The sequence below is a fragment of the Monodon monoceros genome, unplaced genomic scaffold (genome assembly GCF_005190385.1).
Source record: "Monodon monoceros isolate NGI ecotype Baffin Bay Population unplaced genomic scaffold, NGI_Narwhal_1 Super_Scaffold_2, whole genome shotgun sequence".
Lineage (NCBI taxonomy): Eukaryota > Metazoa > Chordata > Mammalia > Artiodactyla > Monodontidae > Monodon > Monodon monoceros.
Genome location: NW_021703776.1, coordinates 87,677,763 through 87,699,211, shown reverse-complemented (window position 1 = coordinate 87,699,211; position 21,449 = coordinate 87,677,763). Strand labels below are relative to the sequence as shown.

Here is a 21,449-nt window from a genome sequence, read left to right as displayed (position 1 = left end):
ACGACTTTCTGATGAAGGTATAAAAGAAAAACGTGATGTTGGAAAAGCTGTTTGTAGAGGGAAGAAAAACAAGGCGAGCAATAATGTTCCTATTCTATTGATAGAGATGGTTTGTGTGGTGCAAGTAAAGCAATTTCCTCTTGTCACTGAGGGATTTCTTTGAGAAACACCTTGGTAATTTCAGGTTTAATTTGGAGATAATCTTTGTTTAATGGCCCCAGCTGCCATGAACACTGAAGGAGAGATCTACATTTGCTTCCTTCACTGCCACCCCCTTGAACTTTGCTCCAAAGTCCAATCTCATAGACCTTCATGTGGAGGGGAAAAGAGAAAAGAGTCCCTTGTCAGTGGATTCTGCCACCAAAAAAATATCCTATACTCATCTGACTTGCCAATTCTCCTTCACCAGTCTCAGTGAAGATATGACAATCTTTATGATACAGGTCATCACAGAGAGCCTTCTTCTAGTGAAATTAGGTATGCCGGTCCCCAGACAACATTTGTGTCACCTCAACTTGGTAGGAAGCTATCCATAAATATGATGGTCTAATGCTGAGAGTATTCCAAATCACTTCAGGAGTTCTTATATACTAACTTGCTTAAGCCTAGAAAATATTAGAGCATTCAGAGGCACCAGACTTAGACATCAGATGAGGATGGCCCATGAGATATCTAACTACGGAAACAGATTCTGCAGAAAAGACCATGAAGTCAAAGAAGTGGAAGTGCTACAGAAAAGGGTCCCTCGATCACAAGTAATAATAAATGTACTAGAGGATAACAATAATACAAGAGCAATAATAAGAATAATAATAGCTAACACTGATGTCATGCCAAGCACCAGGCACTTTACACATATTAACACATTTAATCCTTACAATAATTCATCAGAGGGAGCTTGTTATTACTTCCACTTTATAGACAAGGAAACTGAGGCACAAAGAGATAAGTCATTTTTCTTAAGTCACTTGTAGCACTGGGATTTAAATCCAGGCAGTTCATCATCAGTCTGTGCTCTTAACCACTAGGTTAAACTATCTCTCTATAACTAAATATTCTAGAACCTACAAGATACCCATTCATATGTCTAGAATTGGCAGAGAAGAATATGCTTATTAACCCTTAAAAAAGTCTGAAGAAAAATAAAGACCAATTTATAAGGTTTCATAAAGTTCATCTTTAAGTATTAAAGATCAAAAAACAACATGGTATGCAAAAGATTGGCTCAAAATGATAAGAAACTAATGAAATTTTAATAATTATTAGTGATATTAATGTTTTGAAGAATAAACGACAAAATTACAATTTTGTTTAAAAAATCTTATGCTCAGGTTAAATTTGTTTTAAAAAGTTAGATTCAAAGGGGAAGAAAAGGATTGCCCTCTTGAGGCAGTTAGAGGTCTGCATCAAGCTATAGACCTACAGGGATTAGTAAACAGATTCATGCTCATTTACAAACTCCCAGACAGAAAGGGGACACAGCAGGTTAAATGTCACTGCTATGTGGTAGGAAAACCACTCTTCTGAATGAAAAGGGGTCTCTGAGTAGGATTCCCAGTCATTCCATGCCCCTCCAAGTGAAGAAGACCTCCTTTTTCCTATTTGCTGAGCCACCTGAACTAGCACTTTTCCCGCATGCCGGTGAGGCTGCACCTTTGTAGTCTAGTGATCTTCCTGGCAGCAAACTTCTTGAATATAGGAGAAAGCTAGAACTATGTAGAATTAATTTGCTTAACTAAGTCAAAGAAATTGTTTTATATATCCAGTTTGAATGATTTAAGCACTTTACTCCATAAAATATTACTATAAATCTTTATTTTTTTAATTTCTTTAAGAAATTAAAATTTAAGAAATTTAAGAAATTTAAGAAATTAAAATTTAATTTCTTTAAGAAGTTTCTTTAAGACATACTCTCACCCAAGGCTACTCCAAATGAATCACTGAATGACAGGTATTTTTAAGTAAAGGTATCTTATTAGGTTTTAAGAACTTCTGTTTCCAAATATGTCAAACTAAGACCATACCAGACAACAGCCCACTCCCTGCTCATGGCAGAAAATAAAAAACCTAGACATAACACAAAAAATAACTACCTAAAGTTACCAAAGTAAACAGAAGCAGACAGATGCTGGTAGGGAGTGCAGGCGCACTGGGAAGAGGGCAGATGGAACCGGTACAACTCTAGGCTCGCAGCTCATGGCCTTCGGCCTGGGGCTAAGTACACCCAGCAGTAGCGCAAGCAACACAATGCAGAAGCAGGAGTGCTGATGGAAAAAGCACAGTCATTAACGCCGGACAAACTGAAAAAACAGCAGCTGAGAAGCCGGGAAACCATGACCAGTGAAGAAAGTTTTAGGGGAATCCCAGAAGAGTAGAGAGGGGATCCCTATAGCTACCCACATCACTAACTGACCCCTGAACCATGCACGTAACACACTCAAAACATCTCAGCTAAAGGCAAAAGACATAAACTGACGCAGCACCTGTCACCCAAGAATCAGTGTTCACAGGTCAAAACAGCCAAGGTAATTAAGCCAAAACAAAAGAAAAACACCATACAGGGAAAAAATAATGGAATCTAGAACCTTCAAACCTTTGTAATGTTCAGTATACAATTTTAAATACCCAACATATAAACAACTAAGAAAATGGAACACATTCTCAAGAGACAAGAAAACCAAGCAAGTCTAATCCCTGATAAACCAGATGTTGGTAACTAATGAATGAGCGTTTTAAAGTAGCTATTATAACTGAGGGAAAACAAACAATGAAAACATAGTTAATCTCAGTAAAGAAAATAAAAATGAGATAAGAGAATCAAACAAAAATTCTAAAACTGAAAAATACAATTTCTGAAATAAAAATATTCACTGGATATATTTTGCCAAATAGAGCTTATTGAGGAAAGAATAAGTGAACTTGAAGATAAAGCAACTGAAGTGGTCAAAAAGCACAAACTTCCAGTTTTAAGATAAATAAGCACTAGGGATGTAATGTACCATGCAATAAATATAATTCACACTGCTCTATGTCATGCATAAAAGTTGTTAGGAGAGTAAATCCTAAGGGTCCTCATCACAAGGAAAAAAATTTTTCCCCTTTTATTTTGTGTCTATGAGATGATGGATGTTCACTAAACTTATTGTGATAACCATTTCATGATGCATGTAAGTCAGATCATTATGCTGTACATCTTAAACTTATACAGTGCTGTATGTCAATTATATCTCAATAAAACTGGAAGAAAAAAATTCCAGTCTTCCATTATCTGTAAATATAGTTGCTAACGTAAAATTTACATATTCATGATACCAAGATATAAACAAAAAATTACAAGGAGGAATGGTTGCAAAAAATAAATGATCTGCCCATTATATTTACCTTCAGGGCCTTGAAATCATGCTAACATACATAAAATGCAATGCAACTTTACATGAGATAGTAAATCAAATAATTAAAAAGTATAGCAGGGGCTTCCCTGGTGGCGCAGTGGTTGAGAGTCTGCCTGCCGATGCAGGGGACACGGGTTCGTACCCCGGTCCGGGAAGATCCCACATGCCGCGGAATGGCTGGGCCCGTGAGCCATGGCCGCTGAGCCTGCGCGTCCGGAGCCTGGGGGGCTCCACAACGGGAGAGGCTACAACAGTGGGAGGCCCGCGTACCGCAAAAAAAGTTATAGCAAATGTTCTCATCCTATTTCTTATAAATAAAGAGCATTACAAAAAAAAAAACATAGTATCAAATCATCTAATATATGTTTGAAGAGAATGGGGCTGAAAATATTTGAAGAAAAAAAGAGTCAAAATTTCCCCAAAATTGTATAGATAAAAAATTCTCAACAACACTAAACGGAATAAAAACAAAGATGCCCACACCAAGGCACGTTAACAGTCAAACTGTTTAAAGAGGAAGAGCACATCTCAAGAGCAGCAACAGAAAAACAACACTTTACATATAGAGGAACAATATTCCCATCAATGACTGACTTCTCATTATAAATCATGGAAGACAAAAGAAAGTGAAACCATATCTTTAAAGTACAGAAAGCACAAAACTACCAGCTCAGAATTCTATATCCAGCAGAATTATCCTGCAAGAATGAAGGCAAAATCAAGACATTTTCAATAAAAGAAAGTTAAGAGAATTCATCACTAACGGACCCATACTTATGTAAGAAATTTTTCGGTCTGAAGGGAAATGACACCACGTGGAAACTCTGATCATTGAGAAAGAATAAGGAGCATCAAATGTGTTTAATATCTAAATAAATGCAAAAGACTTTTTTTCTTTTTACCCTTTTGTTCTTTACTTATAAAGCATTAAATTGTTTGAAATAAAAATTATTGTCTAAGGGAATTTATAGTGTATGTAGATGTAATACATGTAACAATTACAACATAAAAGAAGGGGGGAATGTGGGCCTATACAGTTGTAAGAGTTGTAAATTTTGAATGAAGTAGTACTATATTAACAATAAATAGGCTGTGAAAAACGATGGCAATTCCTAAAAAAATAAAATAATACAAAGAAGTGTAGGTAAAAACCCAATGGTAAAATTAAAATCAATTCTATAAAACAGACTTTTTTTAAAAGCAGGTAAGGAAAAACAAAAACAAAAAAACAGAGAAAGGAGGTAGAAAGCAATTAATAAGTAGAAAACAATTAAATGATAGACCCAAGTCCAATCATATCAATAATTATATTAAATATTAAAGGACTAAACACACCACTAAAAGCAGAGATAGTCAAAATGGATTAAAGAAAAAAAAGACTCAACTCTCTGCTGTGTACAAGAGATGCACTTTAAACATAAAAACATGGATAGGATGAAAATAAATGGACAGAAAGAAATAAACCATGTAAACCATAAGATATTTTGAAAAAGAAGAACAAAGCTAGAGGATTTAAACCACCTGATTTCAAGACTTACTGTTGATATAAAGCTATTGAAGAATAAGTAAGTATATAAAGACAGTGTTGTACTAGAGAAAGAACAGACATACAGATTAATGGAACAGAATCAAGAGTCCAAAAATAAACGCAAATTTATGTGGTCAATTGATTTTTGAGAAAAGGTATCAAAGTAATCCAAACAGAAAAAGATAATGTTTTCAACAAATAGTACTAAAACTGGACACAGGCTCATCACTAGTCATCAAGGAAATGCAAATTAAAATCACAGTGACATATCACAACACAACCACTAGAATGGCTGACAAACCAAGCACTGGCAAGTATGTGGATCAGCTAGAACTCTTATACATGGCTGGTAGGAATGCAAAACGACTGTACTTTGTAAAACAGAATGGCAGTATCTTATTTAGTTAAACATACCACAGAAGCCAGCAATTGCATTCTTAGGCATCTAATCAAAAGATATGAAAACATTATGTCCACATAAAGATTTATATCCAAATATTCATAGTAGCATTATTCACAATAGCTAAAAATCTGGAAATAACCCAAATGTCTATCAATTAGTGAAGAGATATATTATGGTATATTTTTAATATGGAATACCAGCCAGAAATAAAAAGGAACAAAATAGTAATACACACATGGATGGATTTCAAAAACACTGAGCTAAATGAAAGAAGTCGAAACACAAAAAACACTACATTATTGTATGATTCCATTTATATAGAATTCTGGAAAAGGCAAAATAATAGACACCTTGACCAGGGGTCAAAGGAAACAATCACATGCAAAGGGACAAGAAGAAACTTTTAAGGATGAGGGAATTATTCTATATTTTGGTTGTGGTAGTGGTTACACACTGCATAAAATTACAAAAAGCACTCAAACTGTACACCCAAGATGGGTATATTTTGTTGTATGTAAATAAAAAACCTCAATAAAAACATTTTTCTTTTAATCCCGCTTGCTAGGACATTTTATAATGGAGTTAGACAAACAAGAGTTCTTGGCATAACATTTTTTCATAATATTATTCTATTAAATAGATATTTTACATGATTAAGCAATTTTCAGAGAAAATAAGATCCTGAAGATAATGAAAATGTGACAAAATGATTCACAGAAATCTCAAACAAAAGGTTTCTTGAGATCATCACAAGTCCATCACAATACAACCACCAAGATCCAAACGGGCTTTGGCTTTTGAATGTCCCATGGGACAAAAGCTTTAACCAATCCATAATCCGGCCTCATATTCCTAATCTTCCCTACTGGGTCACTAGGGAATCATAGGCTACATCAGTTTACTAACTATCGAAATTTTACTTTGCTATGTTACAGAAATTTGGAGCTAAATACAAAACCTAACTGAGACACTAAATTCAGCTTAACATGATTTAACATACAAACTGTCTATTTTCATACTTTTCACCTGGCTAGTTTACTCTTCAATCCTAGAGCCTTTTGGGTCTCACATGCTACATAAAACTATACTCTCCCCACACGGCTCTTCCAGATTCATCCTCAGAAAATCTTAAATTTCTCTATTCTTTCCAGTTCTCCAGCTGTATCCACAGGTCTGACAAGAGTACCTCCTCATCACTCCTTCTTAAAGAAGTCGTTTTAAAAATTTCCCATTCATTACTCGTGGTAAAAAAAAAAAAAATTGCATCTTACTGGGGCCAACTAGAGCTTGTCATAATCCTGGCAACTTAATTCCTCAAATACAGAAAGAAAGAACTAGCTAGCTCACCTTGCCGGGGCCCATCTCTATTAATGGTTTCTGACAGGCTAGGGGTGAAGAGACACACAGCATGCTGAAAGGTAGGGGAACTCTGTAACATGAGTGACTGGCAATATTCCATGACATTGGCACAAATCTACAAAGGAAGAACAAGCAGTAACAAAAATATTAGCTCCCCAAATGCCTCATATCATGGAAATCCAGATTTGAAGGAGAACAAAGTTATAGATCAGTTTGTAAAATTACAACAAAGTTACAAATCAATTTGTAAAATTACCCACATCTATTATTTTCCTCAAATATCTCCAAAAACATAAAAAGCTTAAAGAATAGCTATACAACTCTCACTCCTCTTACCTGCTGCATAGCCAGTTCGATCTCATCTTTCTTGCTCACTCTATCCCCCTCCACATTATCATCTTGAAATTTAAACTGACGCAGTCTGTCGGAGCCACCAAAGCGACTTAGTAGTCCTAAGCACTGGCGCTAAGGAAAGAAAAGATACTTTCTTATTCATATCTAGTTGTATATGTTTAAAGTTAGTGACCTATCTTTCTTGAGGGAGATAAAAAAGAAAAACTCAGTGGGGAGTGAAATCACTCTTTAAAGCATCTAATTTCTTACTTCCAACTGACTCAACTAAAGTTAGCAATATTAAAATTTACCTTTCTGCAAATGTATTTACTTGGCAGACAACTCATTAAAAGAATATTATATTCTTTTAGCAGTTAACCCCGACTAAAATCTAAGTGCTTGCCAAAGATTTTTTGTATCACACCAAATAATTCCTTAGTAGATTCCCATTAAATAAATACTAATCAATAAACAATGAGAAGCAAAATGAGATGGCAAACAGAAGCAGATTTGTGATAATTTTGTCTACTAAGGCTCAAATTTAAAGGCTCTTACTCCTGTGGCTGCTTCTGGGGACTTCAAAAAGGAGTTGGGAACACAGAAGAAACCTTGGCAGATAAATCGCAAAGCTCATTTGTTTGAAATGTTGGTACTTTTCACCTGAGAATATAATTGTTCCTAAGGTTCTCAGCGGGAAAGGACAAGCTTTGCAAAATTGGCAGTATGTCCAGAATCAGAGATGTGGGTTCCAATTACAGGTACAAGACTTTTTGCTATATGTCCTGGGACAAGTTACTTAACTTTCTCAAGCCTCTGTGTTCATATTTCTAGAGTGATAATAGCAATTCCTACCTTAGAAGATTATTGTTAGGATTACCTGAGACATTGAACTGTATTTAAAGTGCTTAGTACAGTGTTCTGCACATAGTAAGTGCACAATAAAAACACGTTTAAAACATTGGTATTACACATACACACATTCACCCCTACATATATACATCCATATATATTATATAATATCTAACTTAAACTGATGTTAGTTTAAATAATAAGTATGGATAAGGCAAAACATACTAAGGAGATTATAATGTAAATTTAATTTGTCAAAATACTCTTTTTAAATCTTAAAACTGGCTGTTTGCTATTCTTATAGACAAAAACAGATGCACTATCACATTTCCAGAGGCTACCTTATGAAAGATGCATCAAAAATATTTTTTTCTCCCCACCAGTGAAAAAAGTTAGAAGGCTTAAAAAAACAAAACAAAACAGAGTATTTTGGCTTGGTTAGAGAGAGTACAAGCCTTTCTGGAGTGCTATTTGACAATGACTCAAAATGTACTACTTGTATACCCATGCACGCAGTGATAACAATTATGCTGATGGCAGCATTTTTCTTTTGGAAACTTGAAAAACAGCTCATGAAAAGAGGACTGTTTAAGAAAATTACTGTATCAAAAATAATGGAATATAAATATAATTCTTCTGCAGCCAAAAAAAAGTGAAGGTGCTCAAATCAAAGCAGGCCAGGAGGCTCCCAGAAAGACTGCAATAAAATATCTAATTGATAAGCTATCTACTCTGTTTGAATATATTGAAAAGAGATGATATAACTGGAGGAGAGTTTGGGAATAAATTAGAAATAAGTACATAAAACCAAGCAAATAAAAAAAAGAAACACTTACTCTAGGAAAAACAATGTTGTATAGAAAAGTAAAATATGGTCCATCCATGGCTTATTCATAAATGACATTTCATAGTAATAATAATATAACACTAAATATTAATCTAATCGAAATTATGATATGATTAGAGTTGGGGGTGGGGACACGTTACAAGAGAGGTACGTATTGTATGACAGAAGAACAGGAGTAAAGAGATCTAAATTCTCATCCTTCTCGATAGAAGGTCAACAGATGACTCTTAAAATTGGAAAATCAAGTAGTAGTAACGTAAGCATATTATATAGAGATATGAAAGAATCAATTAAAACCGTCGCTGGGTTTACCCAAATTCAGGGAGCAGAATGGGGAGGAGCAGTGAGAGGACTGTTGTATTTTGTTACAAGTCTTATAGCTGCTCTTTAAAGAAGTAAAAAAAAATTTTTTTATTTAAAAAATAAAAAAGAAGTAAGAAAGAATCAGTTACCTGGAATCTTCCAATATGTCCCTGTAGCTCCATTAGAGATCCTTCATTAACATCAACATCAAGTTCACTTAGTATACCTATAAAATTTGGAATGCTTTTAAATGTAGTGTTATAATCAAAAAATTAAAAACATTAAAAAACCAGGAATGGTAGTTTTACTATTTTATATTTATATATGTATAAATATATATATTTATATACATATATATGCATAAATAGACACAGACTCTGCCATGAAGGAGGTTTGAGAAATACGACTTTACAAAGATTGTGTACCACCACACAATATGTAAGTGTAGCACACCACATATTCAGTCATATGCAAGCTAAATCTAGACTGAATCAGTAATTCAAAAAGGCACTTCAAAGTTTTTGAGAAAAATCAACTTTTTATTTATAAACATAAAAGCTAAAATTTTCTAAACTCAGCAGTAAATTACTTTCTCATGTAACAGTTCAGAATATAAAACACTAAAAATGAAATGCATTTTTTCTTTTATCTCGTCTATGTATTGTACCATTTGATTTTTTTTCTTTTCCCTTAGGCAAAGTACAGTTTACATATACACAAAAAAGTTGCCATTCAATTTCTCAGTTTGGACCCATTACGAAATCCCTAAAGCTGATCAACCTTTTATAGTACCATGGACTCCCTTTATTTCTATTGAGCCCTCCAAGCAAACCCATGGGTCATTCTCTCCACTGGTTTATTTCTTTGTTCTATGACTGTAGCCATGAGGAGAACCCAGCTGATCCTGTCCCAGCCACCCTAACTATCCATGTGTTTTCACAATCCCTTTAATCCATTTCTTACTTCCAAGCATACACTCCATAGCACATAACCTGGAACCTTATCCTTTGCTCCTTATAATGACAAGCCTTCCTCCTTTTAGATTTCTCAGCCCATCAACCTCTACACAAACCTACAGAAAATACTCATATCACTTGGCACATGCTGGCTTGTTACCTCACCTGCGCCTCACTGCTCCACTAGCTCCTTTCCCTTTCCCACCTCCACCTCCACGGGGAGTAGGCTCCCAGAATCACTTTATTTAATTACTTTCTAAAATTTACCCTACTGCAGAGGATTTTTCCGCACTATCTAAAAATGTGTTCAGGTCTCCCTTGTACTCCAAAACAAAACAAAACCAAGTAAAACCCTAGTTAATATCAAATTCTTGAAATATTTTTTTCTCCATTTGTTGCTTGTGATTCTTATGCCCTCCTTTTCCATCTTAACCCCTTGAAAGCTGGAGTTTGCACTTAACACTACCATGGAACTTTGGCTTTTTCCTGTTTGTCCTTAATCTTTCTGATCTCTGCAACCTGTGTTGCTGTTCCCCAGTTCTTTCATTCCTCCTGCACACCAACTGCTGCCTCTATTTTAAAAAACTAGCAATTCTCAGATTCTTTTTTCTTTTGGCAGCACCGAGTGGCACGCGGAGCTTCCCCAATCAAGGATCGAACCCGTGTCCCCTGCAGTGAAAACACAGTCTTAACCACTGGACCACCAGGGAAGTCCAATTCTCATATTCTTAAGACCTTTCTGCTACGTGCCACCTGAGTGCTGTGGACCATATATATCATCCTCAACTCCAAAACACTTTACAGAATATCTGTGGGTCACAGATAAAAAATTAACCTGATGATAAGTAGTTGAGGAGGTACAACATATCTGGTACTGGGCTAAGCATTTAAGACAAAACCATATAGTAAAATTACAGGGTAATACAAAACCATATGTAAGCAAGGGCTGAACTGGGCAGAGTAGGGTTAAGAGGAGTATAAATTATTTTTTAAAGTTATTTTAAAAAATTAGGAGGGTATTTGGCATTATCTTTTAAAATTATTTTAAAGTGTGTGTGTATATATATATACACACACGTATGTAATGGTATATATGTATGTATATATATATATATAGATATAGATATATATAAAAGTATATTTATATCTGACAAAGCACTGCCAGGAACTTACCAAGCCTACCAGCTCAAATATATAAAAATGTATATGTATACGTATACACACACACACACACACACACACACAAAGTTATTAAATGCCATACTGTTTGACATTTTTAAAAAGATCAGAAACAGTCAACGTGTCATAGGGGTCTGGGTAACCACCTCACAATTGGAAAACTATTCCACCAATTAAAGAGTCAGGTAGGATCTATACATGCCGATGAGAAAAAATCCCCAAGACACAATGTTGGGAAAAATTTACAGAGCAGTGTGTATGGTATTTCATTTGTGTAGGGAGGAAAAAATTTTTACACCACGAGCAGAGAAACTGCTAGAAAAACAAAGTATAAATTGATAATTGGTTCCTTTTAGGGAGCAGGAATTGCTGGTCAAGGTGCTTTATTCTTTTATTTTGTTTGAATATACCACGAGCATGTTAAAATAAACTGTGCCTTTCTGAAGATAATTTTAATACAGTGACAGGGTTAAATGCTGCTATTAGTAAAATACAGAATATTTCAAGTATTTTTAAAAAGTAACGAAAGGGGACTTCCCTGGTGGCGCAGTGGTTGAGAGTCCGCCTGCCGATGCAGGGGACACGGGTTCGTGCCCCGCTCCGGGAAGATCCCACATGCCGCGGAGCGGCTGGGCCCGTGAGCCATGGCCGCTGAGCCTGCGCGTCCGGAGCCTGTGCTCCGCAACGGGAGAAGCCACAGCAGTGAGAGGCCCGCGTACCGCAAAAACAAAAACAAAATAAAAGGAACGAAAGGAAAATTCATTGATAAAATCACCTTGCCAGAGGATCTGATAAAAGGTAAATTCTCTCTGTACTAACTCAGGACTTCTGGATTAAGATGGCAGAATGAAGTAGTATCATAGAATGTCCCTTCTATAATCAACCTACAAATAAATGAAATTCACCAAAAAGGGAAAGGGGCCAAATTACACCATAAATACTAAAGCATGGTGGTGCTTAAGGAAAAAAAAAAGGGGAGATGAAGAAAATTCCAGGGGAGTAAGTAGCATAATTCAACTCATGACCCTCATCCCACCCCTCAGAAGCAGTACAGAGAAAAGAAGATAAGCCAACAAACTCTTGCAAATTCTCATGGAGACCCCAAAATTTGCGAAGAAGCACATTCGGGTGATTAAGTAAATTAAGTAATTAGGAGAAACCAAGGTAAAAACCATTTGGAGAAGAACCACTACATAGCACTATGGGACCTTAGTAAAGGCAAGGGTAGCCTGTCTTGGTATCATCTCAGGACACTGGAATGAAGTGGGGAAATGAACATAATAAGCACACAGGACCAAGACACTCCAAGGCTGGGTGGAGTTGACCCTGGGATCTCCGCAGAATGAGCACAGTCTCTAAGTACCTTAATATGCACTGCACTCTGCCCTTCCAAACTCTCTCCTTCTCCCAACACAAAGGGCTCAGGCACTGAGGCATGCCCAGAGAAGAAAAAATATTGCGGGTGTTGGGGCAGAAACAGAAGTTGGCCTCAGACTTCTCCACAGCAATATAAAGATGGAGGTAGTATAGGCTAGTAGTGAAGCACACAGACTCAGAAGCCACACTGCATGAAAAACCCTACAGTATTATTTGTGTGACTTTGGACAAGTTGACCTCTCTGTGCCTCAGTTTCCTCATTTGTAAAAAAAATATGACATTATTATTAATAGTAGGCCATGCTTTCATTCAAGAATAAAGGCAACCTTTAGATGTTTGTAAACATTAGAGAGTTCAGGGAAGATTATATACTTTTTCTTAGGGGAGGAGACCTCAATACAAATTAAAAACACCAAGAGATAAATCAAAAGAAAGAACTCAGAAATGGTGAAGCTATAGGAGGAAAAAAAAGAATTGGTGTTTTTCTGTGAATCCATGTAAATATACAAGTATAACTAAATAGCTGAAGTTATTATGGTTACAAGACTGAATATAAATGATATTTACTTGACAAAGTAAAAATAATACAAGCAAACAACATGAGGGTGGAAGAAGAAGTGTAAAATAACTCATTACTTCATCTTTCACATCAGGAGTTAGTTGATTCTGTCTAAATTTTTTTTTTTTTTTTGCCATACGTGGGCCTCTCACTGTTGTGGCCTCTCCCGTTGCGAAGAACAGACTCCGGACGCGCAGGTTCAGCGGCCATGGCTCACGGGCCCAGCCGCTCCACGGCATGTGGGATCCTCCCGGACTGGGGCACGAACCCGTGTCCCCTGCATTGGCAGGCGGACTCTCAACCACTGCGCCACCAGGGAAGCCCCCTGTCTAAAATTTATATGTAGTAAAAAAAATTTTTTTAATGACCAAAATATCTTAGTAGTTTATCATAATCTTTTTTTCTTCTTAATCATAGTGATCTTTTAAGAACTAATATCTCTTGTACACTTGTAGTAAAGAAACATTTGTCTGGAATTCATCAATGTCTTCAGTTTCTCTTCAATTAGTTTTTCATCTGTAAAGTTCACGTAAAATTAAATAGCTGTTTTCTAAAACTGAATGTAAAAGGTATCCCATTCTCGTAAAGTACCTCTGTATGTCTGTTTCTCTCCACCGCCCCTCCCCCGCACGAATACATACATATACATAGAGCAATGTTTGAAAAGCTACTTATCTATGTTAACATTTGATAATTTCTAGATAGTGGGATATGAGTGTTAATTATTTTCTTGAACTTTTTGAATTTTTTATACTGACCATATATCACTTTTATAAACATATTACTTCAAATAAAGGCAGTTAAGGGGACTTCCCTGGTGGTCCAGTGGTTAAAAATCCACCTTCCGATGCAAGGGACGCAGCTTCAGTTGCTGGTCGGGGAACTAAGATCCCACATGCCGCGGGGCAACTAAGCCCACATGCCGCAGCAGAGGATCCCACATACCGCAACAAAGATCCCGCGTGCCTCGACTAAGACCCGACGAAGCCAAAAATGAAATAAATAACAATAATTTTTTTTTTAAAAAGGCAGTTAACTCTGTTAGTTCCAATCTCAAATAAGTCATATATAGCTGCAAAGTAATAATAACCTCATTCTATTAAGTGTATGTCAGTCTGTAAAGTACTGGTAAAAATCCATTCAACATAATCAACTCACCAGGAAGTGCTGCTTTACTTATAATTCCTGTCAGCAGAGCCAATTCCTGCAAAGACCCAGCACTAACATCCTGACAGCGCAGGATTGCTTGTATGGTGTCAGAATGAGAAATGAGAAACTGCAACACCTAAGACGAAGAAAAGGAGGGGAAATGGAAAAACAGAGGTGGAAGAGTAGAAAATTGTATTATAAATTTATATCCATCTGTTTAATAACATTGAAGCAAGTAATTTAATGTAATGAAGAATATTAGATAAGCAGTTGTCTTTTGCATTTATGTAGTTTATTTCTTCAAGAAGCAAACATCTAACTAAATTTCATAAGAAAGCTAAAGATAAGGATTATTTCAAAGTTTAGAGATTAATACATTTAGAAGCTACTATAGAAGAGTATAATATAACTTGGGACTACTGTATGAAAACTATTATTTGACCCCTATTTTTTTTTATTTTTGTCTAAATGGAACTAGAACATGAATTTAAAATGAGTGTGTTCAGAAATGACTTACTGGGACTTCCCTGGTGACTCAGTAGTTAAGAATCCGCCTGCCAATGCAGGGGACACGAGTTCGAGCCCTGGTCCGGGAAGATCCCACATGCCACAGAGCGACTAAGCCCATGCGCCACAACTACTAAGCCTGCGCTCTAGGGCCCAGGAGCCACAAATACTGAGCCCACGTGCCACAACTGCTGAAGCCCATGTGCCTAGAGCCCGTGCTCTGCAACGAGAAGCCACTGCAATGAGAAGCCCACACACCGCAACAACGAAGAGTAGCCCCCGCTCGCCGCAACTAGAGAAAGCCTGCGTGCAGCAATGAAGACCCAATGCAGCCAAAAATAAATAAATAAATAAATTTATTTTAAAAAAATGACTTACTGAATTCAAGTTTGCTCTGTGAAAGTCTGACTAGTGTGACATGGGGACAATCACATAAAAGCTTTTGTCTAACTCTCCTTTTGATATGATGAAAATAAATGAGATACAAATCTTGACCTCTAAACTCTGCCCTTTCACCTTAGCATTTTACAGTGTACCACCATAGAAGACTCTACTCATTTTCACATTCCAACATCTTCTTAACTGGATTATAGATTCCCTGAAGGCAGGGACTACACCACAACTGGCTGAACATCTGAATCTCTCAGGAACTGTGCCACTTTTATTTTTTAATACAAATTCCTGGCCTCAGTCCATCATTGTTGGACATGAAACTCAGTAATCTGTATTTTTTAAAGAACCTACTCAAGTAATTCCACTATGCTCAGTATAAGACTGGCCTTGTATCACAATGTCCCACTTCTTCTAAAAAACCTTAATCTCGAGAAAGTAGAAGACAAAGTTTTTGAGTGTTAAAAGAACTGACTCAAAGGCCGCATATGAAAGGGGTAGAATGTCACTTAGACTAACGCAATATAAAATCAGGTAGCACACTAGAAACAGCAGCATTCTATCTTGGGAAGGTATGCCTGAAGACTGATGGCAGGGAAAGCAGATAAAATCACCATAAATTATTAGGATGTGTCCTAATTCCTGAGGGTATCATAATTATAGAGCAACACAATAAAAAACTGCAGATTCTTAGTGATAAGCCTAATTAATCAGTAAAAGGTTAAATTGTATATTGCATTGTTAGTCTAAGAAACAAACATATTTTTGAAGATTTCACTGAAAAGCAGTGAAAATAAAACTAATTTATGGTGTTTGAAGGAAAAATATTTTATTAGAAACTCACTTATTTAAATTACTCATTCTTTAAACATCACAACTAAATGTGGCATCATCATCTATCTTTTGTATTTTCTGCAAAGTCTAATAAAGGAACAGCATTCTCTAATAAATACCTGGTTAAATTACATTTTAGAAGACAGCTTATTTCTATCACAATAACTGCTTCCTTTTGCACAACAACAAATTTAGATCTCTTGCCTTCTATCTCACTATTCTATTAATTAGCTGTGGTGTTTCATTCAAACAAGAGTACAAAAACAGACCGATAAAGTTCAGAGCAAAGTGCAAGGGGTCTATTTTCAATACCCAGCTCTGCCACAAACAGAACGGTTAAGGTAAATTCACGTTAAGCGTTCTATGCCTAGGGCTTCTGCATTTGTAAAATAAAGATTTTGCACTTGATGATTTCTACACTAAGGATTCCTCTTACCTGCCCTGCTGCCTGCAAGTGCTGGGCCATACTAGACGTGAGGATGACCTGGCACAAGCGGAGAGCTGGAAGCAGAATCTGGCGGTACCGGTCCACTGGAGTAGGGATGAACACTGGGGCATCTCTCAGGCCAAACATGCTTGATTTGCATCCAGTGAACAAGGAGAGAGCAACAGTCCAACAGTTAAAACAGTCCCCGAGCATCTCCACGGCAAACAATCACAGGTGGCTAATTAAGATGTGAAGTTACTAATGAGGACTCTGTATCCCAGAGGTACAGTTAGTGAAAAAATCTGAATTTTTAAAAATCTTCGTAAAGAATAATTGCATAAACTTGAAAAGACAGTGCTAAAATTCCCCAAACATACTTATTCTACTCTAAATATTCCCTTGGGCCACAGAGACTGTATGTGAGAAACAGACAGAAACAAAAGTTACTCTCCCCAAATTTCCCTCTTGTACACCCAAAGCCAAAAATGAATCTACATTGTCCATTATATAAAATAAAACAAGATTTTAAAAATTAAAATGAGATTGTAAAATCACTTAACCTTTAAGATGAGGTCTCAGAACACTATTAATAAACTATTATTTATTGTAAATATTTCTATTTAAATTTTTGAACAAAATAAATGGTTGCCTGTTGAAGAGAAGAGAATGAAAGCAGAATATGGAAATAAAAAGAAATAACAGAAAGGCTTTCCAAAGGCAGGCAATAATAATGTGTCATGAACTGAGGAATACAATTTACTCAATCCTCTTCACCTAAGGTGAAAGTAATAACTCTCGTGTTTAAAACCTTAGAAAGTTATACTAAAAAAATTTTCTTTTCTAGAAGTAAAATATTTCTATAGTTAAGCCTGAAAAACTCACACATACAATTTGGCAATGGATCTTTTGAGGAAAATTACTCAAACTGACCTAAATTGTTATTTAACAGTAGGAGGGTATGCTATAGGCCCTAACAATGCTGCAGCCATGTAGACAAAAAAGAAAAAATTCATATTCAAAGTCAACTGAGAAATCTGCTAGAAAGTTTGAAACTTAAAATAATTTCACTTGAAGCTTTCAAATTAGCAAGCAGTTGGTAAAATGTTAAAATGAGAAAAATATAAAATACTATTCAAGTCATCAAGAAAAGAAAATCCACAACAAATTATAATTTTATTACAATACTTTAAAAGACCAGTATGGCTGAAAACATGTACTTCTACTAAACAGAACAATAAAGTTGGGAAGAAAAACGTCTAACAAAATGCTCTCCCATTTCCCTCTTACGTTACTGCTCTAAAATGGAAAGCACTAGGTCCCTACCCACTTTTACCCTTATTAGCAACTTTCATTTATTAGTTAATGGCAGGGGTATATGACCAAACAAAACCATCAAGATGAGAGTAGTGCTCCAACAGAATTATAAACGGCAAAATTATGTTTGAAATTTTTTTTTTCCCTTAATAATCCTTTACTGGTAACTTTAAAAAAAGCGGCACGGGGTGGGGATGGTGGTGTGATGAATTGGGCAATTGGGATTGACATGTATACACTGATGTGTATAAAACAGATGACTAATAAGAACCTGCTGTATAAAAAAATGAATAAAATTAAATTTTAAAAAAAAACCATAAAAAAATAAATAAATTGATATGGATGCTTACCCCTGTGGGTCCATTTCTGGGCGCATGTCATAGACTTGGCATTGTGCCAGCCTCACAATCACCCCAGACCTCAGCAGCTCTAAAGTGCCCTGTTGTATCTTGGCCACTCTTGTGAGAAATGCCTAAGAAGTTATGAAACAAAAATCATCAGTACAGAGATCAGAGCCAAGCGTCTCACATTAAAATGAGACTTTCTCATAGCGCATTTCTGATCTGTAATCACTGGTGAAGAGAAATTCTGAGCTAGCTAGGAAGGGGCATATTATACCACCTTAACCATAGGATTTTTATAAGGAGTAAATGGCACAGCGTATCTGAAGTGCTACATACGCCTTGCAAGGATTAAGCATTCAACTAAATCATCATGTGGGCTTATGGAGGGCAGGGAAGATTGTTTTGCTCACAGCTGTATCTCTACTATCTAGTGCCATACCTGGCATGTAACAGATCTTTAATAAATACTTGTCGAATAAATGAATGAAGGAAGGAAAACAGAATTAATGATGAATCTAAGACTTTAGTGCTTCTCTTATTGTGACATTTGTGGTATTTTTAAGCAGGAGGAAACAGAAATTAAAACAGATTTGGAGGAAAGGAAATGAATTATATACACTGTACCGAAAAATCCTGTGTTTAAAGTAGAAGCAGCACATCTACACTGGAATTTCAACAGGCAACTAACAGTCTGATTTTCGTTGCGGAAGGACATTTTTGCTCACTCTTCTCCTCATAGACCACTGGGTGTCATGTGGCTTTGCCACGACCAGCAATCGAAGTGAGTAAGCAGCAGTCTCAGTACCCAACTAACCCTCTCAGGATCATTTCAACTCAACTTTGGCATGCTCAGAAGATACAGTTCTAGCACATGTGCCCAAATTTAAAACTCCTTAGAAATGATTACAGTTTGTATGATAGAAACATGCAAAATGCAGGCCACGTTAATTTTCTTTAATATATCCTTAACCTCAAGAGGAAGTGACCTGTTGATCTAACTTCAAGTGAATATAAAGCCTTACCATTTTGGATTCGTATGTATAAAGGGCTTTTAAAAGGGGAGGCTGTGGAGTGAGTAAGCTCTGCAAAGTACGGTCATCTTCTACCAAGCTGTCCACAAGCACCTTCAAATAGCCACTGTTAGAAAGATACAGAAGCCACTGCTGCTGCTTATCTACGGAGACAATCCGATCAAGTAGAGCCAGTGCCAGCATCTGACGGAAGAACACATCAAAATCCAAAATGTGGAGATGGCTACCAAAATCAACAACAGTAACTCCCTTTATCTGGAAATGTTTAAAAGTTTTCTTACAAGGAGAATGGTTGCCTGCAATACAATTCTCTCTTTTTTTTTTTGAGAAAAATGTATGTATGTATCCAGAATCTTGATTTATTAATAAAAGAAAAAATTTCAGGGTAAAGTTATATTTCTGAAACAAAACCTAACACATTAAAATAATGGCATTAAATATATTTTAGCAAAATCTAAACATTACTTGCTGGAGGAAAGGGATTTTTAAAAATAGCTTTTCCCCCCCCTAATTGTAAAGTTTCACATGCTCCTTGTAGAAAACAGAAAACTTATACAGAAAATACATTATCTGAGAAACACAGATTACTTTGTTCTATGTCTTCCCAAATATTTTTTTAACATAATTGAGAGCGTACTACATGATTCAAATGCTATGTAATTTTCCACCAGCAGGGAATTATCTTCTCACTGTATTATCACCAGTATGACATAATATTTTAAAGACATATAAATGCAAATACTCAATGAAAAAGCAGAGAAAGATACACTCAGTATAAAAGCTACGTATCCAGCATTCTCTTATGCCAAGATCTTGATTAACCAGCATCTCTGCTGGTTAATTTCTACCAGTGTAAGGCAAATCTCAAAATTAGCAAAAAGATTATTCTGAGGGTACAGTCTGAACAAATAAAGGATTCTGAACGTAAGTAAACAAAACATATGAATGAACAAAACAGAAATTCAAAATTATAGTAAATAAGAAAATTCACTAAAATATGTTACAGAAAATAATTCCTAATATATAACATACATTTGAAAAGCTGATCCAGTTTATGCCTTAATAAGTCAAAATATCTATCCAATTATAATACTAAGCAGGAGTTACTGTACCCTTCCAATCTCATGACCATCACAAGCATCTCGACAGACCACTTCCATGAGGGCAGCACCATAGCTCTCAATGATGGCTATGTTTTCTCGCTGTAATTTACTAAACACATCTTCAGGGGCGGTCAGCCTTTCCCACATGGTTTTCTTGGCTAAAGGGTTACAATAGAAGACATATAAAACACTCCAGCAAAAAGCAGTTTGGTAACTGAGTAATTACACCTCATACATGACGACAACAGAAAAATCCTTCCATTATTGCCTGCACACAAAGACCCATCAACCAATGAGTCTAGGCAGGTAAACTTTAAGAACACAATGCACTATGCCATGCATGTACACTGAGAACAATGGTATTAGGAAAAGGATAAACTATCCTTAAAGAAATCAAAATGAACTATGAAACCCCAGGAGAAACATTCCTGTATTTATTCCACTAATCAATCTGGTTTCATCTTTTATTGAGATCTATGAGAATTTGGCTACAAAGGAGCAGGTACAAAGTAGACAAAGATCTGCTTCCAAAAAACAGATATTTTATTCTTTTATATTTTTTAATTGAAATATTTATTAAAAAGAAAAGGTATACTCATTATGAAGATAATTTAAATTAATTAAATTTAATTCAAGGAACACTGATAATTAAAGATAGGATCATATGCTTTACATAGATTCCTGTAAACCTTTTAGAAAAGTTTCATAAATACACTACATAAAGCAATAATCTGTATTTGAAACTAATCTTATGACTTTTCCCCAACTAGCACATGGTAGCAGTTTTTTTTTTTTTAACATCTTTATTGGAGTATAATTGCTTTACACTGGTGCGTTAGTTGCTGCCGTATAACAAAGTGAATCAGCTATACGTATACATATATCCCCATATCCCCTCCCTCTTGCGTCTCCCTCCCACCCTCCCTATCCCACCCCTCTAGGTGGTCACAAAACATCAAGCTGATCTCCCTGTGCTATGCAGCTGCTTCCCACTAGCTAACTATTTTACATTTGGTAGTGTATATATGTCAACGGTAGCAGTTTTTAAACTGAGGAAAGATTCTCAAGACAGGGTGATCAGAATGGAGGGCAAAACAAAGCAGGTTTAACCATGAAAAATAAAAATAACACACAAGGGCTTCCCTGGTGGCACAGTGGTTGAGAGTCCACCTGCCGATGCAGAGGACACGGGTTCGTGCCCCGGTCCGGGAAGTTCCCACATGCCGCGGAGTGGCTAGGCCCGTGAGCCATGGCCGCTGAGCCTG

General features: G+C 36.2%; 1 protein-coding gene across 3 annotated transcripts in view; it reads right to left on the bottom strand.

Annotated features, from left to right (window-relative positions):
• Positions 1-21,449, bottom strand: part of NUP205 (nucleoporin 205) — a 116,787-nt gene that overhangs the window by 5,014 nt on the left and 90,324 nt on the right. For 2 of the 3 annotated variants that reach the window (XM_029234361.1, XM_029234360.1), the window contains exons 31-38: positions 20,194-20,342; positions 19,073-19,264; positions 18,057-18,178; positions 16,402-16,540; positions 14,244-14,370; positions 9,164-9,240; positions 7,019-7,147; positions 6,671-6,797 (exon numbers count right to left, since the gene is read on the bottom strand). In XM_029234361.1, coding sequence (XP_029090194.1) covers positions 6,671-6,797; positions 7,019-7,147; positions 9,164-9,240; positions 14,244-14,370; positions 16,402-16,540; positions 18,057-18,178; positions 19,073-19,264; positions 20,194-20,342 — 1,062 coding nt within the window. The remainder of the gene's footprint in view (positions 1-6,670; positions 6,798-7,018; positions 7,148-9,163; positions 9,241-14,243; positions 14,371-16,401; positions 16,541-18,056; positions 18,179-19,072; positions 19,265-20,193; positions 20,343-21,449) is intronic. The other variant, XR_003795346.1, reaches the window with a different exon arrangement.